The sequence below is a fragment of the Eleutherodactylus coqui genome, chromosome 5 (genome assembly GCF_035609145.1).
Source record: "Eleutherodactylus coqui strain aEleCoq1 chromosome 5, aEleCoq1.hap1, whole genome shotgun sequence".
NCBI classification, from domain to species: Eukaryota; Metazoa; Chordata; class Amphibia; order Anura; family Eleutherodactylidae; genus Eleutherodactylus; species Eleutherodactylus coqui.
The window spans coordinates 32,924,238-32,950,168 of NC_089841.1; the positions used below are offsets into that span (position 1 = coordinate 32,924,238).

The 25,931-nt window shown below is 40.8% G+C and overlaps 2 protein-coding genes and 1 pseudogene across 3 annotated transcripts in view; 1 reads left to right on the forward strand and 2 right to left on the reverse strand.

The window, feature by feature from the left end:
• The window catches only part of LOC136629139 (oocyte zinc finger protein XlCOF6-like), a 913,937-nt gene that overhangs the window by 255,410 nt on the left and 632,596 nt on the right, over positions 1-25,931 (reverse strand). The window lies entirely within an intron of this gene.
• The window catches only part of LOC136627169 (zinc finger protein 850-like), a 532,511-nt pseudogene that overhangs the window by 207,103 nt on the left and 299,477 nt on the right, over positions 1-25,931 (forward strand).
• Positions 676-13,676, reverse strand: LOC136627172 (serine/threonine-protein kinase SBK1-like). Its single transcript, XM_066602106.1, has 5 exons — positions 13,660-13,676; positions 3,621-3,675; positions 2,115-2,283; positions 1,560-1,759; positions 676-1,455 (listed from the first exon to the last, which is right to left on the reverse strand). The coding sequence occupies exons 1-5, from the start codon at positions 13,674-13,676 to the stop codon at positions 676-678; spliced, it is 1,221 nt and encodes a 406-aa protein (XP_066458203.1).

Below are 25,931 nucleotides of genomic sequence, written 5' to 3' on the forward strand. Positions count from 1 at the left end.
AAACTCCCGGATGCTGCATTGTTCTTACAATTGAAGTTAGTCTGCTGTTTCTTCCTTGCACCTGGGATTGGATGCGTGCATGGAGTAGAGGAGCATACTTAGAAATCTATAAGCTGGTGAATTTGGATACTTGTTGATATATCTCTGACTATATTGCAGACAGATTCAAAACTAGATGGGACAATTATTGAACATGGGAATTTGAACAATAATTGTCTTGTGTAAATGCATGCAACGAGAATTGCTGAATCATTTAGTTTCTGCATGCGAAAAACTGAAGAATGTGCCTTTCAGTGTAAAGAGTAGTCATTCACTTTTGAACGATTGTCGGCTTACTGTGAATTGAGGCAAACGGGGCAAGAATGCTTCCTGGTCCACTCTACTTCCATGCTGGCAGCGCTACTGTTTAACAGCACTGAAATGTGCATCACTAAGACGAGCTATTGGACATCATTTGACTGAAGAGCTCATCCCGTGCAAATGGACCTGAAGTATCCTTCTACACGGATATAGCCAGCAAGTCCTGGGTAGGGAAAGGGTTAGATCAATGGAAACATTTTCTCATTAGGCTAGTGAAATTGGAATCACTTACTGTTACCATAAAGGACATGGCTGAATATGTTGTCATGTGTCAAATTTCTTTCTCTGCTCCAACATAAAATGATTGATATTTTCTCATCCATCCTTCCAATCTTCTAGAGATGGCTTACTATCATACTCAGAGCTGTCAGAAGTCAAATAGCCAGATATAGTACTTAGGAGAGAAGTCGTTGATATGCTACTGTAGGAGATGTTTGATAGGGGACTTGCATGTGCGTCTTTCCAGATGTCAGACTTTTGGTGACATTTCGAAAGCTCAAATTCGACAGATACATTTGTGGTATCTGCATCGTCTGAGGATCCTTCAGATGAGTCTATGCTTTCTTGATTCCAACATTCCTCCAAGTACAACAAAACTTCATAAGATTTACTCCTCTTACTACAGTCTATGGCTAAAAGACCGCTGAACATCTTCAGAGCTCCAGGTGGAAATCTGCTCCATGGTGATGGTGGCTCAATATTCTCCATATGACATTGCCATGCCACAAAACTACTATAAGCTTTGTCTGTGGAAACTGCAGACTGCCAAGGAAATTCGCCTGTGAGCAAACAGTAGAGGACAATACCAAAGGACCATACATCCAGGGGGAAGTCTACAAGCAAACGATCCTTGTCGGTAACTTGGCTCATCTCTGGAGCCATGTATGAGACTGTGCCGATCCTGGTTTTCGCCATTGTTCCTTTAATACATGAAAGACCAAAGTCAGTAATTTTTATACTGTGGCAGTCCTCATCAAACACCAAAATGTTCTCGTGTTTGATATCCAAATGCACCAGCCCTTTACTGTCTATGAATTCCAGGGCACTGGAGATCTGCACCGCACATCTCTTTACCGTGTCTTCCGGGAGGCCATCCTGAAACAGGGAAATGCATGAAGTGAACAAAATGGAAATATTATTGCAAGAAGTAAGGCTATTGGTAATGTAGTTCTCATGATAAATTAGGGATTTCTACTTACATGAGGTGTAATAAGAGAGAACAAATCACCAATCGACAGTTCCTGGGCAAAGGCAAAGTAGTCCCAAGTCTTGAAGGCAGTGCCATAACTTCCAATAATATTGGTATGGGAGGAGAGAAAGAAGGACTTGCTGAACTCCATGAGGAAGGCAAATTCAGTTGTTTTGTTCCTGTTGAGGAGCTTTAATGCCATCTTCTGATCTGTTTATGTAGAGAACGTTGTACATTTATTACCTACAAGTAGTTATGGGTTTGTCTCTGGAAATATGGAAATTCGTAAAACTAAACCATAGACCCTTCCATCCTCTTACCCATCTGTTTTCCCCCTGTGATTGCATCATATTAGGAAACAAAGACTATATTATGATATGTGAACTATTTTGATGAATTTGTCCCCATTTGTATCATTTTTGAAGATTCCTAAATATCGATATTCTGATAAAGTTATACAATATTCATAAATCTCTCACATTAAATCTAGACCTTGGAGATTCTGTCCTCTCACGATCTTCAGACTATTCCATAGCTACAGTAATAGATAATTGACCTCACTGACCTGTTTTCCTGTCTTGTACCATGAGCACAGAACCATAGCCGCCATCTCCCTGCTTCTGTATGACACAGAAGTTCTCCTGAAGATCTGTCTCCTTCAGACACTGGGAAGCAAGGAAGACAAGTCCTTCCAGGATCAGCTGCACATCTTGTATACTGGAGGCCATTGTGTCCTGTAGAAGTGAGAGGCAAGAAAATATTTAATGGTGATCATTAGATTTCTCTCTGACCTTATAGAGTGAAGTATACTATCCAATATGATGTATATGGCAAATGATTCAAAGAAACAAAATATAAAATCATTAAGAATAAGATGAGAGTAAAATTGCTTACCTTGGAGAAATCCAATTTCAGTTGGGACTGTCAGAAAATTCTTCACGAAGTCTTTGGAAGCAAAGAAGTCACTGACTTGAGAATGTAGAGGCCTTTTTATATCATTGGAGGTCAATTACTTCCAAGAATCAATGAGCTTCTGATTGGCCAGGAGTCAATATGTTGTATACATAACATAATCAGGTATCAAGGCAATTAGCATTTCAATATCATTCCTGCAAACTGCAGCCATAGGTGGGGTCAAGTGTTGAAACTTTGTTAGACAAACCCCATTGAAAGGAAAGCTCTTCTTTATTAACATGTGGACTTACCCTCCATTATTATAATGATTACATGCCTTTTCTGATTTGCATTATCATGGAGACTCACTAATCTTTTATATTAGATTTGTATAAACTTTATATATATAACATAGTAACATAGTTTGTAAGGCTGAATGAAGACAATGTCCATCTAGTCCAACCTATATATATATATATATAAAAAATTTCTTTTATGTTGAAACTGTAAAATCAGTGAACTTCCTGATGTAAATAAAGTTAAAACATATATAATTTTTTAGAAAAGTGCATTCAGTAGTATAGTCAGCATAATCAGTATTTTCTACACTTTTCTGGAATGACCATGGGGCCAACATTCCACCCAAGGTTTGACTGAAATCGATATTCCACTGTATTCCTTCATCCAGTAATGTATTTATATATGAAGAAGGGATATTGCATTCTCTCTATAACTTACTACAAAGGAAGATTGCATTATTATATAGCTTGCTTTTATCTCATTTATATTTATAACAGAAGGAAAATTAACATTAATAAACTCTTTCAAATCAACAGATTGGTTGAAATCGTGAAATCTAAAAAAATAAGGACTGAATAATTTTCCAACATTACGGTGAGCGCTAATTTCCAGATCTTCTAATTGTCGATTTCCTCTGGGCTCAAGAAAGAAAAGAATCATCGGAAATCCAAATGACAAACTTTGAATTGCCTTAAATGAAGAAAAAGATGCAAGAAAAGAGAATTAGTCATTTAAAAAGTCTAGTATCAAATCTGGTGCGGTCACATCTCCTCCTTCCTATTTGTGTAATCAAGTCATTAGCGAGGCTCAATCCACAATTGCTTCTCCAATATGAAAAGAGCGGGCAGAAAGCTTGAAATTATGAAGATTCAATTACCTCGAATATTTGTTCTGCAAAGTTAAAAATTGAACATTCATCATTGGAGAGCGACCTAATGGATAATTATGGGACACTAATCTCAAATACGCTAGCATAGCCAATACTGGACTAGAAAAAACACTAATCCATGAGGCCTTTAAGCAGGACCCCTTACTGAATTGGCGCCCAATTGGTCTGTCTTGGTCTTTTTAATTCTAATCATCAGATCTTTTGCCTGAAAAAAACCGAGTCATCAAGCCTAAGACTAGAAGAATTCGTTCTGCGAACGGAGAATATGTCATCCACTAAAAGTGCAGCAGGAGTGAAAATAAAACGGCTACTTGAATTAGGCCGTATTCACACGGATGTATTTGCACAAAACTTTTTGCAAGTGTGATATGCGTAGAATAGAACCCACTGATTTTCATGGGTGACAAGAGCATCAATAGAATGTGTGGAACAGCATAGGATACCTCCCTCTCTGTCAGCAGTAGTGCCATTGCCTAGATGCTCCGCTCCCAGCCTCACACTCAACTGCTGCTCCACCTAAACAGTGACCACATGGGGCTCCCAGATCAACGTGGCAATCACCTCCAAAATCACCGCAGACTGACTTTGTGCCATGAGTTCAGACTATGGCTGCAGTCTGCTATCACTCAGAGGATGGGCAAGTGTTCCCAACAATAGGGGCTCCACTGTAATCAAGACACAGTGAGAGGTGAACTCCCTTTCCCCATCTTTACCGGAGGTCTAAGAGTGTCTGTGTGTGTATATATATATATATATATATATATATATATATATATATATATATATAGCATCTATGTGTATAAAAGTATGTCTGTTTTGTGTGAGTGTATACAAGGGTGGGCCACACAGGACACCTTAGACCACTTATACATAATATTTCTGTCCAATTCCTTTGATTCTGCTTTCTTTATCCCAGCATGCCCTAACAGACAGAACATGGACGGATATCTGTGTGACGACCGATCTGAGCTGCACCATAGATTCTCGGACACAATTATTTAGTCGGCCGTGTACAAGTAGCATTATTCCCAGAAGAATGACTACAGAGGACTTTGCCGCGATCCGCAGTCATGTCCGCAATACATCTGCAGCAAAATCCTGGTTTTACACGTGAATTTTGACCTGGATTGTCTGCGGATTTCACTTCTAATCTGAAGGGGTGAAATTAACAGAATAAACGGACATGTAGCTGTAATCTCGGCAGCTGAGGTTGGTTTCTGCCTTGGATGTTCCCACAATGTATGGATGAGACTTCTAGATATCTCCTCCATATTGCTGGTTCTGTGATACGCTGCATATAGCCCCACCCACAAGGGAACATATGCAATGTATACGCTGTGTGGACACACCTCATGGTGTATTCCCGCCTAGTGCGATTGAGGCAGATTTTTTGTACTGAAAAAAAAGAAATACGCAACAAATTTGTAAAAAAAATTTCCACGGAAGAGCAACAGACTTCACCCTTCAATTAAAAAGGCAAAAACTGCATCAAGCTCTGCACCAAGTGGATGGATTCTGGTGGGGCTCTGCGGATCTCCAGGGTACGCTCACACAATGCAGATATGCTGCACGTTTTTTGCAGCAGAATTGGTTGTGTAAAATATGCAGAGTATTACAGTACCTATGTACTAACCTTGGTTCTGGTACCACATGTAGGTAGTAAGCCTGGTTCTGGTATCATATATATGTAGTAATCTTGACACTAGAAATGTGTCTACATGGTAAATTTAATTCTGGTACTTTATCTACTGTAAAAATGGATTTCCATTAGAGATTAGCGAGCACTAAAATGCTCGGGTGCTCGTTACTCGGGACGAAAATTTCGCGATGCTCGAGGGTTTGTTTCGAATAACGAACCCCATTGAAGTCAATGGGCGACCCAAGCATTTTTGTATATCGCCGATGCTCGCTAAGGTTTCCATTTGTGAAAATTTGGGCAATTCAAGAAAGTGATGGGAACGACACAGCAACGGATAGGGCAGGTGAGGGGCTACATGTTGGGCTGCATCTCAAGTTCCCAGGTCCCACTATTAAGCCACAATAGCGGCAAGAGTGCCCCCCCCCCTCCCAACAACTTTTACTTCTGAAAAGCCCTCATTAGCAATGCATACCTTAGCTAAGCACCACACTACCTCCAACAAAGCACAATCACTGCCTGCATGAGACTCCGCTGCCACTTCTCCTGGGTTACATGCTGCCCACCCCCTCCCCCCCCCCCCCTGCACGACCCAGTGTCCACAGCACACACCAAAGTGTCCCTGCCCAGCCTTCAGCTGCCCTCATGCCACGCCACCCTCATGTCTATTTATAAGTGCGTCTGCCATGAGGAGGAACCGCAGGCACACACTGCAGAGGGTTGGCACGGCTAGGCAGCGACCCTCTTTAAAAGGGGCAGGGCGATAGCCCACAATGTTGTACAGAAGCAATGAGAAATATAATCCTGTGCCACCGCCATCAGGAGCTGCACACGTGGGCATAGCAATGGGGAACCTATGTGCCACACACTATTCATTCTGTCAAGGTGTCTGCATGCCCCAGTCAGACCGCGGTTTTTTATAAATAGTCACAGGCAGGTACAACTCCGCAATGGGAATTCCGTGTGCACCCACAGCATGCGTGGCTCCCTAGAACCCACCGGCTGTACATAAATGTATCCCATTGCAGTGCCCTGGACAGCAGAGCTAACGTCAGATTAAATGCAGGTGGGCTTCGGCCCACACTGCATGCCCCAACCTGACCGCGGTTTTTTATTCATAGACACAGGCAGGTACAACTCCCTATTGTGAAGTCCCTGTGGACCGACAGCATGGGTGGGTGCCAGGAAGCCACCGGCGGTACATAAATATATCCCATTGCATTGCCCATCACAGCTGAGGTAATGTCATGTTTAATGCAGGTGGGCTTCGGCCCACACTGCATGCCCCAGTCAGACTGGGGTTCTTTAGAAGTGGACACATGTAGTTACAACTCCGTGTGGACCGACAGCATGGGTGGCTCCCTGGAACCCACCGGCGGTACATAAATATATCCCATTGCAGTGCCCAGCACAGCTGATGTAACGTCAGCTGTAATGCAGGTGGGCAAAAAATTAATTGGATTACACTGTAGGCGAGGGCCCCAAAAAATTGGTGTACCAACAGTACTAATGTACCTCAGAAAAATTGCCCATGCCTAACCAAGATGGCAGGTGAAACCCATTAATCGCTTTGGTTAATGTGGCTTAATTGGTAACTAGGCCTGGAGGCAGCCCAGTTAAAATAAAAATTGGTTCAGGTGCAAGTTTCAACGCTTTAATGAACATTGAAACGTATAAAAATTGTTTAGAAAAATTATATGACTGAGCCTTGTGGGCCTAAGAAAAATTGCACGTTTGGCGTGATTACGTCAGGTTTCAGGAGGAGGAGCAGGAGGAGGAGGAGGAATATTATACACAGATTGATGAAGCAAAAATGTCCCCGTTTTTGATGGTGATAGAGAACGATGCTTCCATCTGCGGGTGCAGCCTACGTATTGCTTAGGTATCGCTGCTGTCCGCTGGTGAAGAAGAGAAGTCTGGGGAAATCCAGGCTTTGTTCATCTTGATGTGTAAGCCTGTCGGCACTGTCGGTTGACAGGCGGGTACGCTTATCCGTGATGATTCCCCCAGCCGCACTAAACACCCTCTCTGACAAGACGCTAGCCGCAGGACAAGCAAGCACCTCCAGGGCATACAGCGCGAGTTCAGGCCACGTGTCCAGCTTTGACACCCAGTAGTTGTAGGGGGCAGAGGCGTCACCGAGGACGGTCGTGCGATCGGCTACATACTCCCTCACCATCCTTTTACAGTGCTCCCGCCAACTCAGCCTTGACTGGGGAGCGGTGACACAGTCTTGCTGGGGAGCCATAAAGCTGGCAAAGGCCTTGGAGAATGTTCCCCTGCCTGCGCTGTACATGCTGCCTGACCTCTGCGCCTCCCCTGCTACCTGGCCCTCGGAACTGCGCCTTCTGCCACTAGCGCTGTCGGATGGGAAGTTTACCATCAGTTTGTCCACCAGGGCCCTGTGGTATAGCATCATTCTCGAACCCCTTTCCTCTTCGGGAATGAGAGTGGAAAGGTTCTCCTTATACCGTGGGTCGAGCAGTGTGTACACCCAGTAACCCGTAGTGGCCAGAATGCGTGTAACACGAGGGTCACGAGAAAGGCATCCTAAGATGAAGTCAGCCTTGTGTACAAGGGTACCCGTACGCAACACATGGCTGTCCTCACTAGGAAGATCACTTTCAGGATCCTCCTCCTCCTCCTCCTCCTCCAGCCATACACGCTGAAAGGATGACAGGCAAGCAGCATGGGTACCCAAGGCAGTGGGCCAAGCTGTCTCCTCCCCCTCCTCCTCCTCCTCAACGCGCTGAGATATAGACATGAGGGTGCTCTGACTATCCAGTGACATACTGTCTTCCCCCGCCTCCGTTTCCGAGTGCAAATCGTCTGCCTTTATGCTTTGCAGCGAACTTCTCAAGAGGCATAGCAGAGGAATGGTGACGCTAATGATTGCAGCATCCCCGCTCACCATCTGGGTAGACTCCTCAAAGTTTCCAAGGACCTGACAGATGTCTGCCAACCAGGCCCACTCTTCTGCAAAGAATTGAGGAGGCTGACTCCCACTGCGCCGCCCATGTTGGAGTTGGTATTCCACTATAGCTCTACACTGCTCATAGAGGCTGGCCAACATGTGGAGCGTAGACAGTTCATACAAGCAAGGTTGCCACACACTAGGCTATCATGGTTACACTGATTTTATAATGCAAGTTAAGATACAAGGAAACATCTGGGAGTGGCTATTTAAGTTACATTGACTAGGCAGCTGGAGGTAGCATTGCACACCTACTAACCAAAAGGATAGTGGAGGGAGAATTTATTGCTCTCCTTAGATAAAGCAATACTAAATGAAGATGCCAGTGGAGGAGATGAGTGGCAGAAATGACTAAAAAGTAAAGTTTCATTTAGCCAGGAGAACGTACCAAATGCAGACAGAGTAAAAATGCAGTATACACAGGTCAAAGCACAACTGCAGCACAGATGATTTAAGCTGAGTTTAGCAGAGTAGGTTCAGCTTGGAATGGGATGATACAGGGAGATGAACCAAATGCAGACAGAGAAATGACTTTACCCATCAAGAACAGAGCAGAAGAGAAAGAGGTACAGCAAGAAATGACTCTACCCACCAAGAACTGTGTAGTAAGCACAGAAAAAGAAGTGATGTTGTGTTGTCTGATAGGCTGTCAAGACTCTTCAGACCTACAGAACACTACTCAACAAATGACAGTGCAAAAAAGGACCTTGCAACTATCTGCAGAGACTTTGAAGACCTCGGAAAGAAGGTGAAGGAACTAGGAGCTCAGGTGGTATTCTCATCCATCCTTCCAGTGGATGATCATGGAATGAGAAGATAGAATAGGATTCTAGAGGTGAACTGGCTACGTCAATGATACCATAAGCAAAGATTTGCTAAGGATAAAAAAAAGGCCATTGCGCTCTTATTCCTAGACTAATGGAGTTACTGAGATCTTTTTATTGTATCCAATACAAAAAAACTGCAACTAGAACACTAGTGCAGATAAAACATACATGAAAAGAAAGATATATCTGGTAAAATTGACGCATTTTGGCACAACCTCATGCGCCTTCTTCAAGCATGCTTTTTATCTGCACTAGTTCTAATTACAGTTACACCATTAGTCTCAGGATAAGAGTGCAATGGCCTTTTTTACTATTTTCATACATAGTAAGAAATGGGCGATGTGGTCTATGCGCTCAAATTGTACTTTTAACTTGGAAAGACCTTGGGACAACTGGATAAAAGACCATCTAAGTAAACCTGAAGTCCAGGGTGCTTGTGGGTCAAGTCCTATATTAGGAACCCCACTTTGCTCTACATATCACTGTGCATATTATATATGTAGGCACTTTCCCACTCACTATTGTCAAAAGATTTGGATTTCTAGACCATGGAGTGAATTACCTATATAATGGAGAGACATCTCGAGAGACATCTATCTCTAAAAAAGAATTAGATGAAGTATTCGTTGGAAGGACAGGATTAGAAATGGGAATGGAGTTACAATCTATAATGGATTCTGGTGGATTGGTATCTTGATTCTGCAAAAAGTTAATCAGATCTGTAGGACTACCAGGTACATTCATCAATACTGGAGGTGTTATGAGAGATGGTACACTTTCCGGTATTGTGATGTTGTTTATCTTAGGAGAGTACATTAGATTATCTGTTTTACTGGTACCTATAGGATTGGATCTGTTCTCTAAAGGTATTGAACCCTTGTCTGGTATACACAAATTCCCAGGAATGTTTGGTAAAGAAATTCCCCCAATGGGTGGTATACTTAATTTTTTGTGAATGGGTAGAGTTGAATTTACAGTGGGAATGGGTTTTTGGGGTTTTGCGATTTTCTTCAGATTAGGTAATAGAGGCCTAATTAAGGAGGGATCTTTATTACATGACTGTTTTTTATGGCGTGTTCTTAGGAATCTCCTCTGGTTTGGTAATAGGGTCCTGATTGGAGGATATGGCAAATCATGTGGCTGATTGATGTATTGCCACGGGGGAGGGAATGGTAATGGAGGTGGTCTATGGGGGGGAGGGAAAGTTGTAAAGGATCTATTGGGCCATTGATTAGGCTCCCAATGGCTCTCATAATGAGGATATTGGCCGAGGTATTTCCTAAACCAATGGTTTGAATCCCACTGGTTCCCTTGGTGCGGATGTTTATTCACATATGAATTCATATTCGTACGGGAATTTCGTGAGTTGAATTTGGATCTCTTGCCATGGTTAGAGCGTTGGTAAACGCTCTTAGAGATATTCTCATGAGTCTGTTCATTCTCAATGGGAGTGGAAACATTTTCCTTATTGGAGGGAAGTTTTTTATTGTTCTTAATTTTATATTCCCAGACAAAATTCTTTTTCTCTTTTTTTGTCTTTGAGATCCCTATGTAACTTCTTGATTTTACGAGTGGAAATTGCATTGTATAATGAATCAATGTATTTAACAATTTCTATAGATATGTCATGTTTACATTTCATACTTAAGTATAACGTTTTCTGCAATAACATGTCGCTCAGGCTCTTCCTTTTCTCAATTATTTTACCCAAAAATAGGTCTGAGAAGGTGCCGAGCATAATATTCCATTCCCCAGTGAATTTGGAATCATCGGGGGAATGCTGATCTAATAGAGATACGTAAACCTCTAGGTGCAACATTATTCAACCTATATACTGATAACATGAGCCAATCTAAAGTATGACGCCAAAGCTTGTCAATACATGTTTTCAATGATTGTTGCAATTGTGTATCATCAGAAATTATATTAGTAAATTCATCAAAAATCAAATTTATAATGGTGTCATTGTCCCATTCTTTATCAAATTTAATAAATGTATATAGTTTAGCTGTATTTGTGTCCTCAGATTCAATGTCAGATTTTTCAATGTCCGGTTTTTTGTCATCAAGAGCTGATTGAATGGATGATAGGAATTTTCGTGGTAAATTCAACCAAATCATTTATATTCCAAAATATTCATACCATTTAACATCTGTACCTTGTATATTGATTACATAACTCATCATTGGATATGCATTCATGCTTATAGACAGATATTAGATATTTGATAAGATGCAATCATGTGACCGCCCGGTCATGTGACCTTACGTCACGACATCAGACGTGAACGATGCGTCCCAACGTTTGCACCGCTGGTAACGTCCTTCACTTCAGCCGTCATTTTGTATGTTTACAACTTTATTTCTCATGAAGCCCGGTCATGTGACCTAGCGTCATGACGTCAGACGCAAATGACACGGTCCCAGCGGTAACGCCACTGGGCACGTCTTTAATTCAATCTGTCATCTGTACGTCCGGTTGCAAAGCCGTAATACCGGATTTCATCCAAACATCAATGGCTGCGTCACATGACGCATAATGAATTTTATACGCCCCTAGACTGCGTCATTTTACGCAGCGTCACTACGTCATCAGTGATTCTCCCCCCCCCCCCAGCAATGTGCGGCCACGTCATCCGATGCCGACACAACAGATGCCGGTATGGACGTGACAGCTTGTTAATCCTCATCTGTTACAGATTACAAGGTACTTTTATTATTATAAATGCTCAATTTTATGTCTATATTATATACACTTGAAAAAGGCCGTGCGGTCGAAACGCGTTGTGTATTGTATATCATTTTTTTATTTTATTAAACCGTGGAACTTGTACATCACCGTTGGCTGGTGCCATTTCTGATACGCCTACTGGGATCAGGAGGCGCCTATGTCAAAGGCGCCTCCTCGAAGTAAGTTACATAACCTCAATATTCCAATATTCTACTTATTCTATGGTGTGAGCGCTGAGGCTTTTTTCTTTCATCCCAACTATTACTAGTGAGGTCACTCTGCACTGGGCAGCAACCTCAAGCTAAGTCAAAATCTGTACCATTGGTTCTGATTTTGACTGGAAATTAGCTGCGTTTCCACAGCTGATTTCATACTATGCGACGCTCCCCCTCACTGCCTCCAATGGCTTCCTGCTGGCAGCGCTCCCTGGCTTCCATTTCCCAGTGGCCTGTATTGGTCTCACATGACCAGCATTACCTGACCACTGGTGAAGGGAACTGGAAGCCAGAGAGTCAAAATCTGCAGCAATAGTATATATTTTGACAGTTTTTTGGATGCAGAAAAGCTGTGGAATTTGCTCTGACTTTTTCTTTTTTTGAACCCGGCCCTGTACTTTGTATAATGACAGAAGAAAAATTATGCGTTGATAAGCCCCGCCCCTGACCACACCTCTGTCTCGCTTTGACCCTGGGAAAATCCGGTCACCTTATATTTTATGACGCAAAAGCCCCAGTACTAATGACTTCTTCTGCATCCAGCTGTTCTCTGCTCAGACCGCCCAGCTCTTATACAGCCGAGCGCTCTGAGCGGGGTAGGAAGAACGCACCTGTCTTCAGGGAGCGGGATACAGCTGAAACAAACATATCAGCTGTATCCTGCTGTGAATTCCTAATAAGGCTCATCGTCTTCTTTCAGCACGCTGAAAGACAATGATGAGCGACTGCTTGACAAAAACTGCACAATGTTAGTGCAACTACACACAACGATTATCGATCAAAAGATGGCTTTTAGCAAATTTTGAGTGATAATCGTTGTGCATAAATAGGCCTTAAGGTTTCTTCACTCTGGTATTTTGCCTCCATCTCTGTTCTTGGAAGAAAAAAGCAGAGAAAAACTAAATAAAAACTGAAAAACATTTTAGTTTTTTCCTTATTGAATTCAATTGGTTTTCAAAAACACTATCTATTTTCAGTTTTCTTTTGTTCTCTTTTACTTGCGTTTCGTTACTGCAGTAAATAGCGCAGCAGACTGTATTAGATCACTAAAAAGAATTTAAAATATAACTCATACATATATCCTGTAATTATGGATATCCATCCAGGTTACTTCAGACCGAGGCTTTATACAGAGGAGCTAGATATACACTCTCCTTTGTATAATATGGCAAACAAAAAAATTCATAGAACTGTATGTGGGCTTGCTAACTAATCTGAATTTATGAATATCTCTGTTCATCTGCTCCATTTTTGGAGCAAAACTTTTTACACAAACTGATTTCAAAGACGTTTTTATAAAATGGAAAGCAAATGAAAACCTTGACAATGGCGTCCTTTCTGTTTGCCTTTTTCTAACAGAACAAAAAATGGAAACCAAAGAAACAGAATGGAATCAAGCAAATACGGAAAGCCTGAATGGAGGTAAAGCCTTATTGTGAAACGGGCGTATAACTCACATCAACTTGCTGTAGCTCAGGCTGTATTGCAGAACGAGCATTGATGTTGGCTCTCTTTCAAAAACAAGATTATTATCTTTAAAAAAGAACCAAATCAAAGCTTTATCTGCAATATAGATTGAGATACACACTGTGGAGATAGTTTCTAGTGAGGCCTGCAATGAGAACTGCAGATATATGAAACTCACACTTCAAATGGCTCCATTTCGGACCATCTTTACTTGTAAGAACAATTCAGGAGTGTCAGGATATGACATGCTCTGAGGAAGATGTATGCAGAAACACACAGTTATCTTGTTTGCCCCTAATGGATGTTGGACGTATGGTTTAATTTTTTTCTAAATAAACCAGAAGGTTTTTTTAGCCTCAAACTCCCGGATGCTGCATTGTTCTTACAATTGAAGTTTGTCAGCTGTTTATTCCTTGCACCTGGGATTGGATGCGTGCATGGAGTAGAGGAGCATACTTAGAAATCTATGAGCTGGTGAATTTGGATACTTGTTGATATATCCCTGACTATATTGCAGACAGATTCAAAACTAGATGGGACAATTATTGAACATGGGAATTTGAACAATAATTGTCTTGCGTAAATGCATACAATGAGAATGCGTGCGCAAAACTGAAGAATGTGCCTTTCAGTGTAAAGAGTAGTCATTCACTTTTGAAAGATTGCTTACTGTGAATTGAGGCGAACAGGGCAAGAATGCTCCCTGGTCCACTCTACCTTCATGCTGGCAGCGCTACTGTTTAACAGCACTGAAATGTGCATCACTAAGACGAGCTATTGGACATCATTTGCCTGAAGAGCTCATCCCATGTAAATGGACCTGAAGTATCCTTCTACACGGATATAGCCAGCAAGTCCAGGGTAGGGAAAGGGTTAGATCAATAGAAACATTTTCTCATTAGGCTAGTGAAATTGGAATCACTTACTGTTACTATAAAGGACATGGCTGAATGTGTTGTCTTGCATCAAATTTCTTTCTCTGCTCCAACATAAAATGATTGATATTTTCTCATCCATCCTTCCAATCTTCTAGAGGTGTCTTACTATCATACTCAGAGCTGTCAGAAGTCAAATAGCCAGATATAGTACTTAGGAGAGACGTTGTTGATATGCTACTGTAGGAGATGTTTGATAGGGGACTTGCATGAGTGTCTTTCCAGATGTCAGACTTTTGGTGGCATTTCGAAAGCTCAAATTCGACAGATACATTTGTGGTATCTGCATCGTCTGAGGATCCTTCAGATGAGTCTATGCTTTCTTGATTCCAACATTCCTCCAAGAACAACAAAACTTCATAAGATTTACTCCTCTTACTACAGTCTATGGCTAAAAGACCGTTGAACATCTTCAGAGCTCCAGGTGGAAATCTGCTCCATGGCGATGGTGGCTCAATATTCTCCATATTACATTGCCATTCAACAAAACTACTATAAGCCTTGTCTGTGGAAACTGCAGACTGCCAAGGAAATTCGCCTGTGAGCAAACAGTAGAGGACTATACCAAAGGACCATACATCCAGGGGGAAGTCTACAAGCAAACAATCCTTGTCGGTAACTTGGCTCATCTCTGGAGCCATGTATGAGACTGTGCCGATCCTGGTTTTCGCCATTGTTCCTTTAATACATGAAAGACCAAAGTCAGTAATTTTTATACTGTGGCAGTCCTCATCAAACACCAAAATGTTCTCTGGTTTGATATCCAAATGCACCAGCCCTTTACTGTCTATGAATTCTAGGGCACTGGAGATCTGCACCGCACATCTCTTTACCGTGTCTTCCGGGAGTCCATCCTGAAACAGGGAATTGCATGAAGTCAGCAAAATGGAAATATTATTGCAAGAAGTAAGGGTATTGGTAATGTAGTTCTCAGGATAAATTAGGGATTTCTACTTACATGAGGTGTAATAAGAGAGAACAAATCACCAATCGACAGTTCCTGGGCAAAGGCAAAGTAGTCCCAAGTCTTGAAGGCAGTTCCATAACTTCCAATAATATTAGGATGGGAGGAGAGGAAGAAGGACTTGCTGAACTCCATGAGAAAGGCAAATTCAGTTGTTTTGTTCCTGTTGAGGAGCTTTAATGCCATCTTCTGATCTGTTTATGTAGAGAACGTTGTACATTTATTACCGACAAGTAGTTTTAGGTTTGTTTCTGGAAATATGAAAATTTGTAAAACTAAACCATAGACCCTTCCATCCTCTTACCCATCTGTTTTCCCCCTGTGATTGCATCATATTAGGAAACAAAGACTATATTATGATATGTGAACTATTTTGATGAATTTGTCCCCATTTGTATCATTTTTGAAGATTCCTAAATATCGCTATTCTGATAAAGTTATACAATATTCATAAATCTCACGCATTAAATCTAAACCTTGGAAATTCTGTCCTCTCACGATCTTCAGACTATTCCATAGCTACAGTAATAGATAATTGACCTCACTGACCTGTTTTCCTGTCTTGTACCATGAGCACAGAACCATAGCCGCCATCTCCCAGCTTCTGTATCACACAGAAGTTCTCCTGAAGATCTGTCTCCTTCAGACACTGGGAAGCAAGGAAGACAAGTCCTTCCAGGATCAGCTGCACATCTTGTGTACTGGAGGCCATTGCGTCCTGTAGAAGTAAGAGGCAAGAAAATATTTAATGGTGATCATTAGATTTCTCTCTGACCTTATAGAGTGAAGTATACTATCCAATATGATGTATATGGCAAATAATTCAAAGAAACAAAATATAAAATCATTAAGAATAAGATGAGCGTAAAATTGCAAAGCTTACCTTGGAGAAATCCAATTTCAGTTGGGACTGTCTGAAAATTCTTCACAAAGTCTCAGGGAGGTTGAAGTCTTTGGAAGCAAAGAAGTCACTGACTTGAGAATGTAGAGGCCTTTTTATATCATTGGAGGTCAATTACTTCCAAGAATCAATGAGCTCCTGATTGGCCAGGAGTCAATATGTTGTATACATAACATAATGAGGTATCAAGGGAATTAGCATTTCAATATTATTCCTACAAACTGCAGCCATAGGTGGGGTCAAGTGTTGAAACTTTGTTAGACAAACCCCATTGAAAGGAAAGCTCTTCTTTATTAACATGTGGACTTACCCTCCATTATTATAATGATTACATGCCTTTTCTGATCTGCAGACTGATTTGGAGACTCAGTAATCTTTCATATTAGATTTTTATAAACTTTATATATAATATATATATATATATATATATATATATATATATATATATATTCTTTTTTTAAGTTGAAACTGTAAAATCAGTGAACTTCCTGATGTAAATAAAGTTAAAACATATATAATTTTTTAGAAAAGTGCATTCAGTAGTATAGTCAGCATAATCAGTATTTTCTACACTTTTCTGGAATGACCATGGGGCCAACATTCCACCTAAGGTTTGACTTAAATCGATATTCCACTGTATTCCTTCATCCACTTATGTATTTATATATGACGAAGGGGTATTGCATTCTCTCTATAACTTACTACAAAGGAAGATTGCATTATTATAAAGCTTGCTTTTATCTCATTTATATTTATAACAGAAGGACAATTAACATTAATAAACTCTTTCAAATCAACAGATTGGTTGAAATCGTGAAATCTAAAAAAATAAGGACTGAATAATTTTCCAAGATTACGGTGAGCGCTAATTTCCAGATCTTCTAATTGTCGATTTCCTCTGGGCTCAAGAAAGAAAAGAATCATCGGAAATCCAAATGACAAACTTTGAATTGCCTTAAATGAAGAAAAAGATGCAAGAAAAGAGAATATCATTTAGAAAGTCTAGTATCAAATCTGGTGCGGTCACATCTCCTCCTCCTATTTGTGTAATAAAGTCATTAGCAAGACTCAATCATAAATTGCTTCTCCAATATGAAAAGAGCGGGCAGAAAGCTTGAAATATGAAGATTCAATTACCTCAAATATTTGTTCTGCAAAGTTGAAAATTGAACATTCATCATTGGAGAGCAACCTAATGGATAGATATGGGACACTAAACTCAAATACGCTACCATAGCCAAAACTGGACTAGAAAAAAAACTAATCCATGAGGCCTTTAAGCAGGACCCCTTACTGAATTGGCGCCCAATTGGTCTGTCTTGGTCTTTTTAATTCTAATCATCAGATCTTTTGCCTGAAAACAACCGAGTCATCAAGCCTAAGACTAGAAGAATTCGTTCTGCGAACTGAGAATATTTCATCCACTAAAAGTGCAGCAGGAGTGAAAATAAAACGGCTACTTGAATTAGGCCGTATTCACATGGATGTATTTGCACGAAACTTTTTGCAAGTGCGATATGCGTAGAATAGAACCCACTGATTTTCATGGGTGACAAAAGCATCAATAGAATGTGTGGAACAGCATAGGATAACTCCCTCTCTGTCAGCAGTAGTGCCATTGCCTAGATGCTCCGCTTCCAGCCTCACACTCAACTGCTGCTCCACCTAATCAGTGACCACATGGGGCTCCCAGATCAACATGGCAATCACCTGCAAAATCACCGCAGACAGACTTTCTGCCATAAGTTCAGACTATGGCTGCAGTCTGCTATCACTCAGAGGATGGGCAAGTGTTCCCAACAATAGGGGCTCCACTGTAATCAAGACACAGTGAGAGGTGAACTCCCTTTCCCCATCTTCACCGGAGGTAAAAAAATATAATACAATTGCCACAGAAGAGCAGCAGACTTCACCCTTCAATTAAAAAGGCCAAAACTGCATCAAGCTCTGCACCAAGTGTATGGATTCTGGTGCGGATCTGCGGATCTCCAGGGTACGTTCCCACAATGCAGATACACTGCAGGTTTTTTGCAGCAGAATTGGTTGTGTAAAATATGCAGAGTATTACAGTACTTGTGTACTAACCTTGGTTCTGGTACCACATGTAGGTAGTAAGCCTGGTTCTGGTATCATATATATGTAGTAATCTTGATACTAGAAATGTGTCTACATGGTAAATTTAATTCTGGTACCTTATCTACTGTAACAATGGATTTCCATTGTCTGTTCTTCATGAAGAGCCAAACAACTGGATCAATCTGCACTAAATTTACTACATTGGTAAATCAGGAGCTTCAGAAGGTTTTGGACTGGCTTTCAGCTCTCTAGAACCCACCAGTCTCAGCATATTTACAAGCAAATGGACTAATCTGCACAAAATGAGATCAGGATGCAGCTCTCTAGGATCTAACGTCCTACTGATGTCCGTAATTGCAGGCGCAGTTCTCATTGAAATCACTGGGACTCCAACCTGCAATTACAAGCTCCCGCCACTATACAGGGGTCAGAGCAACGGCTTCCGCTCCGATCACAGTTTATCCTGGCACTGACAGGGGGCGCTGCCTGGAGAACAGTTTTATAATCTAGACTCTAAGCCTTCTCTAATTTACACTGCTTCCCCCCTGTCTGGTATACTTCTAGATGAGATAACGCCACCATTTCCTGGGGTCCGAGCCTCTCAGTATCTGCTGTGTTGTAGAATGCTGCTGCTGATTGGGTTAGTCTGATTGTTAAGAGCAGCTGGACATTGGGTGTTTCCTCCATAATCCATGGTTATACCCATAGGTGGTTACCATTCACATTGACTCATTGATTGTAAACCAGCTCCCCAAGGCCAGAACTATTTACTTGTGTCTGCTGCCTCAAATTATCTCAGACTACATAAGGTTGAGCCAAAATCTCATGTCTTGAACACCCCATTTTATATTGGGGTGAACCCTTAGATTTGATCCAAGAGATTGCAAGGCTCCTAATACATCAGTGCGCCTGGACAAAGAGCGACGTTTATCTGCAATTTCTTTTTTTTAATGATGATAGTTCCATCTAAAAGTTCCTTAAGACAGGAGATTCATTTTACTACCATAAGGCTACATGCAGCGGCCGCTGTTTGGGGAAAGTCTGGAGACCACCCATGACGTCATGCAGTCCCAGATCTTGGGGAATTTTTTAGGACATTTTCTGCTTTTAAAAACAATGTTTTCGTTAAAAAATGATAGTATTAGCCATGTTGTGGCATTGAGCTATAGTTGGGGGTCGCCTTGTCGTGGATTTCCTTTTGCGTCCAACGACTTTCTCAATTAGGAATGTTTACACCCTTCCATATTAATTATGAATTGATTATGCGCATAAGAAGATTTCACACTGACACAGGTTCAGCATGTATAAGCTTCCTCAATTCTGCTTTATTGTTGGGCGCGCAGCCTCTTTTAAAGAGTTTAACATATCTGCCCATCTGGGCAGGTCAAAGATTACATAGATACAACGTATTGTTTAATTATTGTATAAGCATCTTGCAATTCTTTCATCCTCCGGTCATCTGTTATTGGCCATCAGGTGGTAGCAGGAGGAGATGAGTGGGTTGTCTTGGACCCACGTGTGGTTCCTTCGATATGATTGGATATTACAGCTTGAACTATTAATTGCATACATTTCCCGTGTTATTTGCATAAGTTTCCAGTAAAACTGCTTGGGTTATTATTTCGGTGGCTGCTTCAGACTGCGGTTATCTATGTCTGATTTTTACTTCTTCTAAAGTTACAAAACAGATGGGCAAAATATAGCGTGTCTATGTTAGATATTAACTTGTCAGCGTTTTATGCTAAATATTGTCTTGTCAGCAGAGTTTAGGGAATAGAAGTTTCATTAAAGGAAGTAGATACATTGGATACATGAGAGAATATATCTATATTTGTATCAGTAATGGAAAAGTACTGGCATTTATTATACAGAATACTAAAGTATAAAAAACAGGTTCACTGTCCACTACAAAGGTCCACAATCCAAAATATAGATATATTGGGTTTCCACCACAGCCTGGCCATCCGTTTCAATGCTATTTTCTTACGGAGTATAATAAGTGCTTCACTGAGGGTCATTCACATGGCCGTATGTCATCCATAAATTACAAGCGCGGGTAACACATGTTGCTAAAAGCCCATTCACGCGCGTGTTACACACCAATATAGGCTACTGGGGTACAACATATGCAGCAATTATACATGTACATACATAATGCGTATGCTATGCAAGTGAAATGTGTGTAATACGTGGGACATATACACCATGGGAGTCCTCAGTAAGTTTTGTATATGGTGATGCCTTTGCTCAACCTCTAGAAGACAGAGTAAACAAACTTGTGGAGTTTTTGGAACTGGGAGTCCGACTAATTGGCTTAGTATGTCTGTCACTTCAGGCCAAAAAGATTGAGCCTCGTTGCAGTTTCATTCACAGACTGGACTAACTAAAATAATCTTTATTTCTTGATATATATATATAAAAGCACAAATAGGGTAACTAGGACGAACACATAAACACACTGTGCAATTATTTGGATATATCTCAAAGTATGTACTGATGAGATAACCCTTGTGCAGCCAATATACTTAGAAGCTAAAACTCACTGTATAGGGGGGTGTATGTCCTAGATGGATGTGGGAGACCTTGTAGATGTAGGTCTCTGGATCTAGTGAAACCGTATTTTTATTATAGCATCCTATCAGAGATTGTAATCACAAGTATATTAGTTGAGTCATTTGATACGGTGTGGCTCGTAGTGCAGTCAGGCCGAAAAGCTCATATGTGAATGGTTCTCAGCATTTGGTAAATGTCCAAAAAGAAATTAGGATATTGCATTCAAAAAGAATGTCAAGCGGTCCAAAATATTATCAATACTTTATTCAGATGGAGTGTTAAGCGGTCCAACATGTTTTATGTGGAGGCCACAGATCATCAGGGGCCAGAAGATTGACATCAGATGTATGGTGGTCTGTCCGTTCGTCAGAGACTAACTGATCCACAATATGGACCTCTTCTTTATGGGCACTCAGTTTCCCCAATAGAAATACAATAATGCCATTAGGAATCCACTAAATGGCACATTAGTCTCTTTTGACTTTCTATATGGACACATATGCAACAATCGCGCAGCTCACCCTTGCATGAATGAGCTGCAGGAGTAGCACAGTGTCTGGACCCCAACTGTTACCGGCTCCCTGTCCAGGACAATTAAATATAGAGCAGGATTATATCAGATGTAGCAGACCTTCCTCGCTCAGTAAGTAAACGGTGCCAGAAACCTAGAACAAATCCCCTGATGGGTAGTGGTCAGTGAGAAAGCATCTTTGTTTCATGTTGGTTCCCATATTCTCTGTGCTTATCTCACTAAACAATGTCAGGCAGATAAAGATCCTAACTAGAGGTTATCTCAGTGTCCAAAACGGAACAAAAAGGAAAATAAATGATAAAATAACCAGCGCCCTGATGGTGGACAGCCGTCCACATTTAGTGAAGGAGATCTGCATGAGGTGGTAAACCTCTACTGCGCTGTGAGGGGGTCGTCTCCCCATGTGATGTCATTGAGTAGGGGGGGGGGGTAGCACTGATGGAATGTGTAATGGGGAATATGTTTATTAGCAGCTAGAGAAACCATCAAATTGGATTCCATGACATCAGACTAATCTTCATGTCTAAGATTGGGATTAAAGGATCTAAAGGTTTAACCCCTTCAGGACCAAGTCTGTTTGTGCCTTAGTGACCAAGCCAAATTTTGGAAGTCTGGCATGTGTCACTATAACAGAGAAGAACTCTGTAAAGGTTCTACACCTCAAACTAATAATCCAGTCCTATTAACCCCTTCAGGACCAAGTCTGTCTGTGCCTTAGTGACCAAGCCAAATTTTGGAAGTCTGGCGTGTGTCACTATAACAGAGAAGAACTCTGTAAAGGTTCTACACCTCAAACTAATAATCCAGTCCTATTATAATCAAAATCAAAAACTCTAGTACGCAGCTTGGGGGAGGGGGGTTTATTAAATAAACTACCTGAAATTGCTACGGAAAAAGTTGGCGCTATGCAAAATAACAAGATTTTTTTTGTTTTGTTTGACTTAGATCTCCGTGTGATGCTGTAAAATAATCTAAAACCACAGCATGTTGATTTGTCACCAAACTCAGTTGCTTAATATTCTTTTTCTCAATTTGTCTTGCATCAAACAATGTATCTGTAGTTTTTGCATTTGCTTTGGCACAAGGTCAACATTCTGGCCACCCAATTAGACATCGATACAGATGACAACAAATTTATGTACCCCACTTTTAGGAAGCTGTATGAAATCAATCTGCAGTCGTTGGAACGGGTACAAGGGCTATGGAGTGCATTTAAGTGGGACGTTTAACAGTTTTCCCCACATTATGGTAGACACAGATGACACAACCTTGCACAAACTTGTTTGAAAAATGCTGCATGTTTCTGAGCAATTTAGGGGATTTATAAATGTCCTTCTATACTCACACCTATAAATGTCATCTATTTCTGGATACATTCTTTAAAGTGAACCTGACACCATCCAGTCCCCTGTAAGAAACTATCTAGTGTAGGTGACGGGAATAGAAGGGGTTAATGTCTACTTTTCATTACACAGTAAGCTCTCCTTATCTCTGCTCTGATCTCACACTGACAGGAGAGGGGAGGTCATTTAATAAGTGTATGTGCCCTTTTCAGCTCGTTTACTTATTTGTTTAGTATTCATGTTGTCACTTATTTTATCTGGGTTTTGTTGACATTCCTCATTAACAGCACAATGGCGGGCGGGTATCACTAGACATCTCATTACATAATAACCCCTTCCCTGCTCCTACTTCTATTGTCTCTGAAAGAACTTTCCCTCCTCCACCAACTCCTCACCACTACAGAAGGCGCTCTGTATATCCATCACTATCTGCTCCTATAAATGCTGCTCATATTTCTATATCTCCATGTAGCAGAGCTGAATGTTATTTACAGGTTATGTCCCCATGATAACTCGGTGAGGCAAGATTATTCCACCTGTTTACCTGATATCCAAGCCTGTGTGCTGCAGAGAGTTAGGGCAGCAGAAATGCAGTTCTCGCTCATGACCTGAAGGTTGTGGGTTCAATCCCTGCTTGGGTCAGGTATTAGTCTCAGGGTTGATAGTATATTGGTAGTATGAGTAGCCAGGGTAAAAGATGACCAGCAAAAACCGCATGACATCATCCTAGGAGTCAGCCATGACTCAGCGCTTGCACCAGGGAACATTAACTTTACCTACCTGATGTCCACCAGTACCACTAAGTGCATATTGTGATAACACTCCTACAGGAAGGGTAAAGGTTTCAGTTACCCCTGGACCCCGCTATCTGCTCTCCATTTTACACAGCCCACACTGGATCTTTTATTCAGTTTAATAATCTTTATTTATATAGCGCCAACATATTCCGTAGCGCTTACAAAGACAGGGTGATACAGAAAAACAAAAGTACAAAAATACAAAAACCATGGTTACATGTAGTAATCAGATGATGTGGCCAATAATGGGGTGATACAGAAGGTAAAGGGGCTGGAGATGTGCAAGATATGATGAGATGGAGAGTGAGGGATGCTATACACATAGACAGTGGTCAGACATTAAGCCGTGTGATAGCTGAATCGGTGTGACTGCAGAGGGGATTGATGGCGGCTGGCAGAGGTTGCATTCACTAGGAAAGAAAGCATGTTATCAGGCGGAGTACAGAGGGGTTTGGGTTGTCTTTCTGTCCATCTTCTAATTCTAATTTGTTTGAACTATTTATTGATCTTAATAAATATATCCGCAAAATTGCTCTCAATAAATATTATAATATGAGCAGGGGCGTAACTATAGAGGGTGCAGGGAATGCAGTTGCACCCGGGCCCAGCAGCCTTAGGGGGCCCATAAGGCCTCTATTCTCCATATAGGGAGCCCAGTACTATGAATAAAGCATTATAGTTGGGGGCCCTGTTACAGGTTTTGCATTGGGGCCCAGAAGCTTTAAGATATGCCTCTGTGCAGCATGGTTTGGGTATGGGTACGGGTACAGATACAGATAGAGGGGGAGGGGCCAGCTCACCTTTTGCATCAGGGCCCCTGAGCCTTTAGTTACGCCCCTGATTATGAGTGAAGATAATCAACCCATTGAGACCACAATAGATTTTGATTTTAACAAACCCATCCCTACAGGTTTAAAACCTACTAGTAAGTTTTTTTCCGACAGAAGTAAAAGGCCCTTTTATAGATCTTTTTTATCATAATATTCTTCAAGATTTTACTTATGTGTGATAATAACAAAAAGTTATTTTCTCAAAATCTAACACGAACAGAAAAAGAGATTTAAATTTTTTTTTAGTGATAATAACGAATTAGTTATAAAACGAGCGGATAAAGGGGGGGGTATAGTTTTAATGGATTTTAATCGTTATCATAAAGTAAGTCTAGAAATCCTTAGTAATACTAATCATTATAAAATTCTTTTAAAAGACCCAACAGATGAAATTATCGCTAATTAAAAATTTTTAATTAATGAAGGAATCCATTACAATGGATTAACTGAAAATGGAGGTAAATATATTATTTCTATAGAACCTGAAATACCGTTTTTATACCACCTCCCCAAAGTACACAGACATATTAGATCCACCTGGAAGACATATAATCGCAGGTGTAAACTCTATTACAAGTAGATTAGCAGAACATGTAGATGGATTACTACAAAAACACCTGGTATCCTTACCCCCATATTTAAAAGATAATGGACAGTTACTTGCGTTAATTAGAGATTTTAAATGGGAAGATAGTTATATATGGTGCACTCTCGATGTTGAATCCCTTTACACTAATATTCCCCATAATTTAGGCGTTGCGGCTATGCAAACTTTTTAAAATGACGAGCCTTTGATGCCCCCTAATCAAAAATTATTTATTTTAAAAGCTATATATTTTATTCTTAAAAATAATAAATTTTTATATAGAAAATCATTTTATCTCCAAATCCTCGGCACTGCTATGGGTTGCAAATTCGCACCGGCTTTCGCTAATTTATTTATGGGTAATTTTAAACAACTATACTGTAAAGATCCTAACATAGTTTTTTATCGTAAATTTATAGACAAAATTTTGATTATTTGGAAAGGTCCTGAAGAGAGTTTAAAAGAAGATGTTAATAATTTAAAAATTGATAAGAATAACTTAAAATTTACTAGTACTTTTAATAAAAATCAGATAATCTTTTTAGACTTGATTCTTATGCATGATGATAATAGAATAATTACAAAAACACATTTTAAAAAAGTTGATAAAAATTAGAGATGAGCGAACACCAAAATGTTCGGGTGTTCGTTATTCGGAACGAACTTCCCGTGATGCTCGAGGGTTCGTTTCGAACAACGAACCCCATTGAAGTCAATGGGCGACCAGAACATTTTTGTATTTCGCCGATGCTCGCTAAGGTTTTCATGTGTGAAAATCTGGGCAATTCAGGAAAGTGATGGGAATGACACAGTGACGGATAGGGCAGGCGAGGGGCTACATGTTGGGCTGCATCTCAAGTTCACAGGTCCCACTATTAAGCCACAATAGCGGCAAGAGTGGGCCCCCCCCCCCCCAACAACTTTTACTTCTGA

Excerpts from the sequence above, each read along its gene's own strand:
- LOC136627172 (XM_066602106.1), bottom strand. Across the intron at positions 2,284-3,620 it reads TTGCAGAACAAATATTCGAG|GACACAATGGCCTCCAGTAT; the intron begins GTAATTGAATCT and ends TCACTTCTACAG. Across the intron at positions 1,456-1,559 it reads TCTCTCTTATTACACCTCAT|GATGGCCTCCCGGAAGACAC; the intron begins GTAAGTAGAAAT and ends TCCCTGTTTCAG.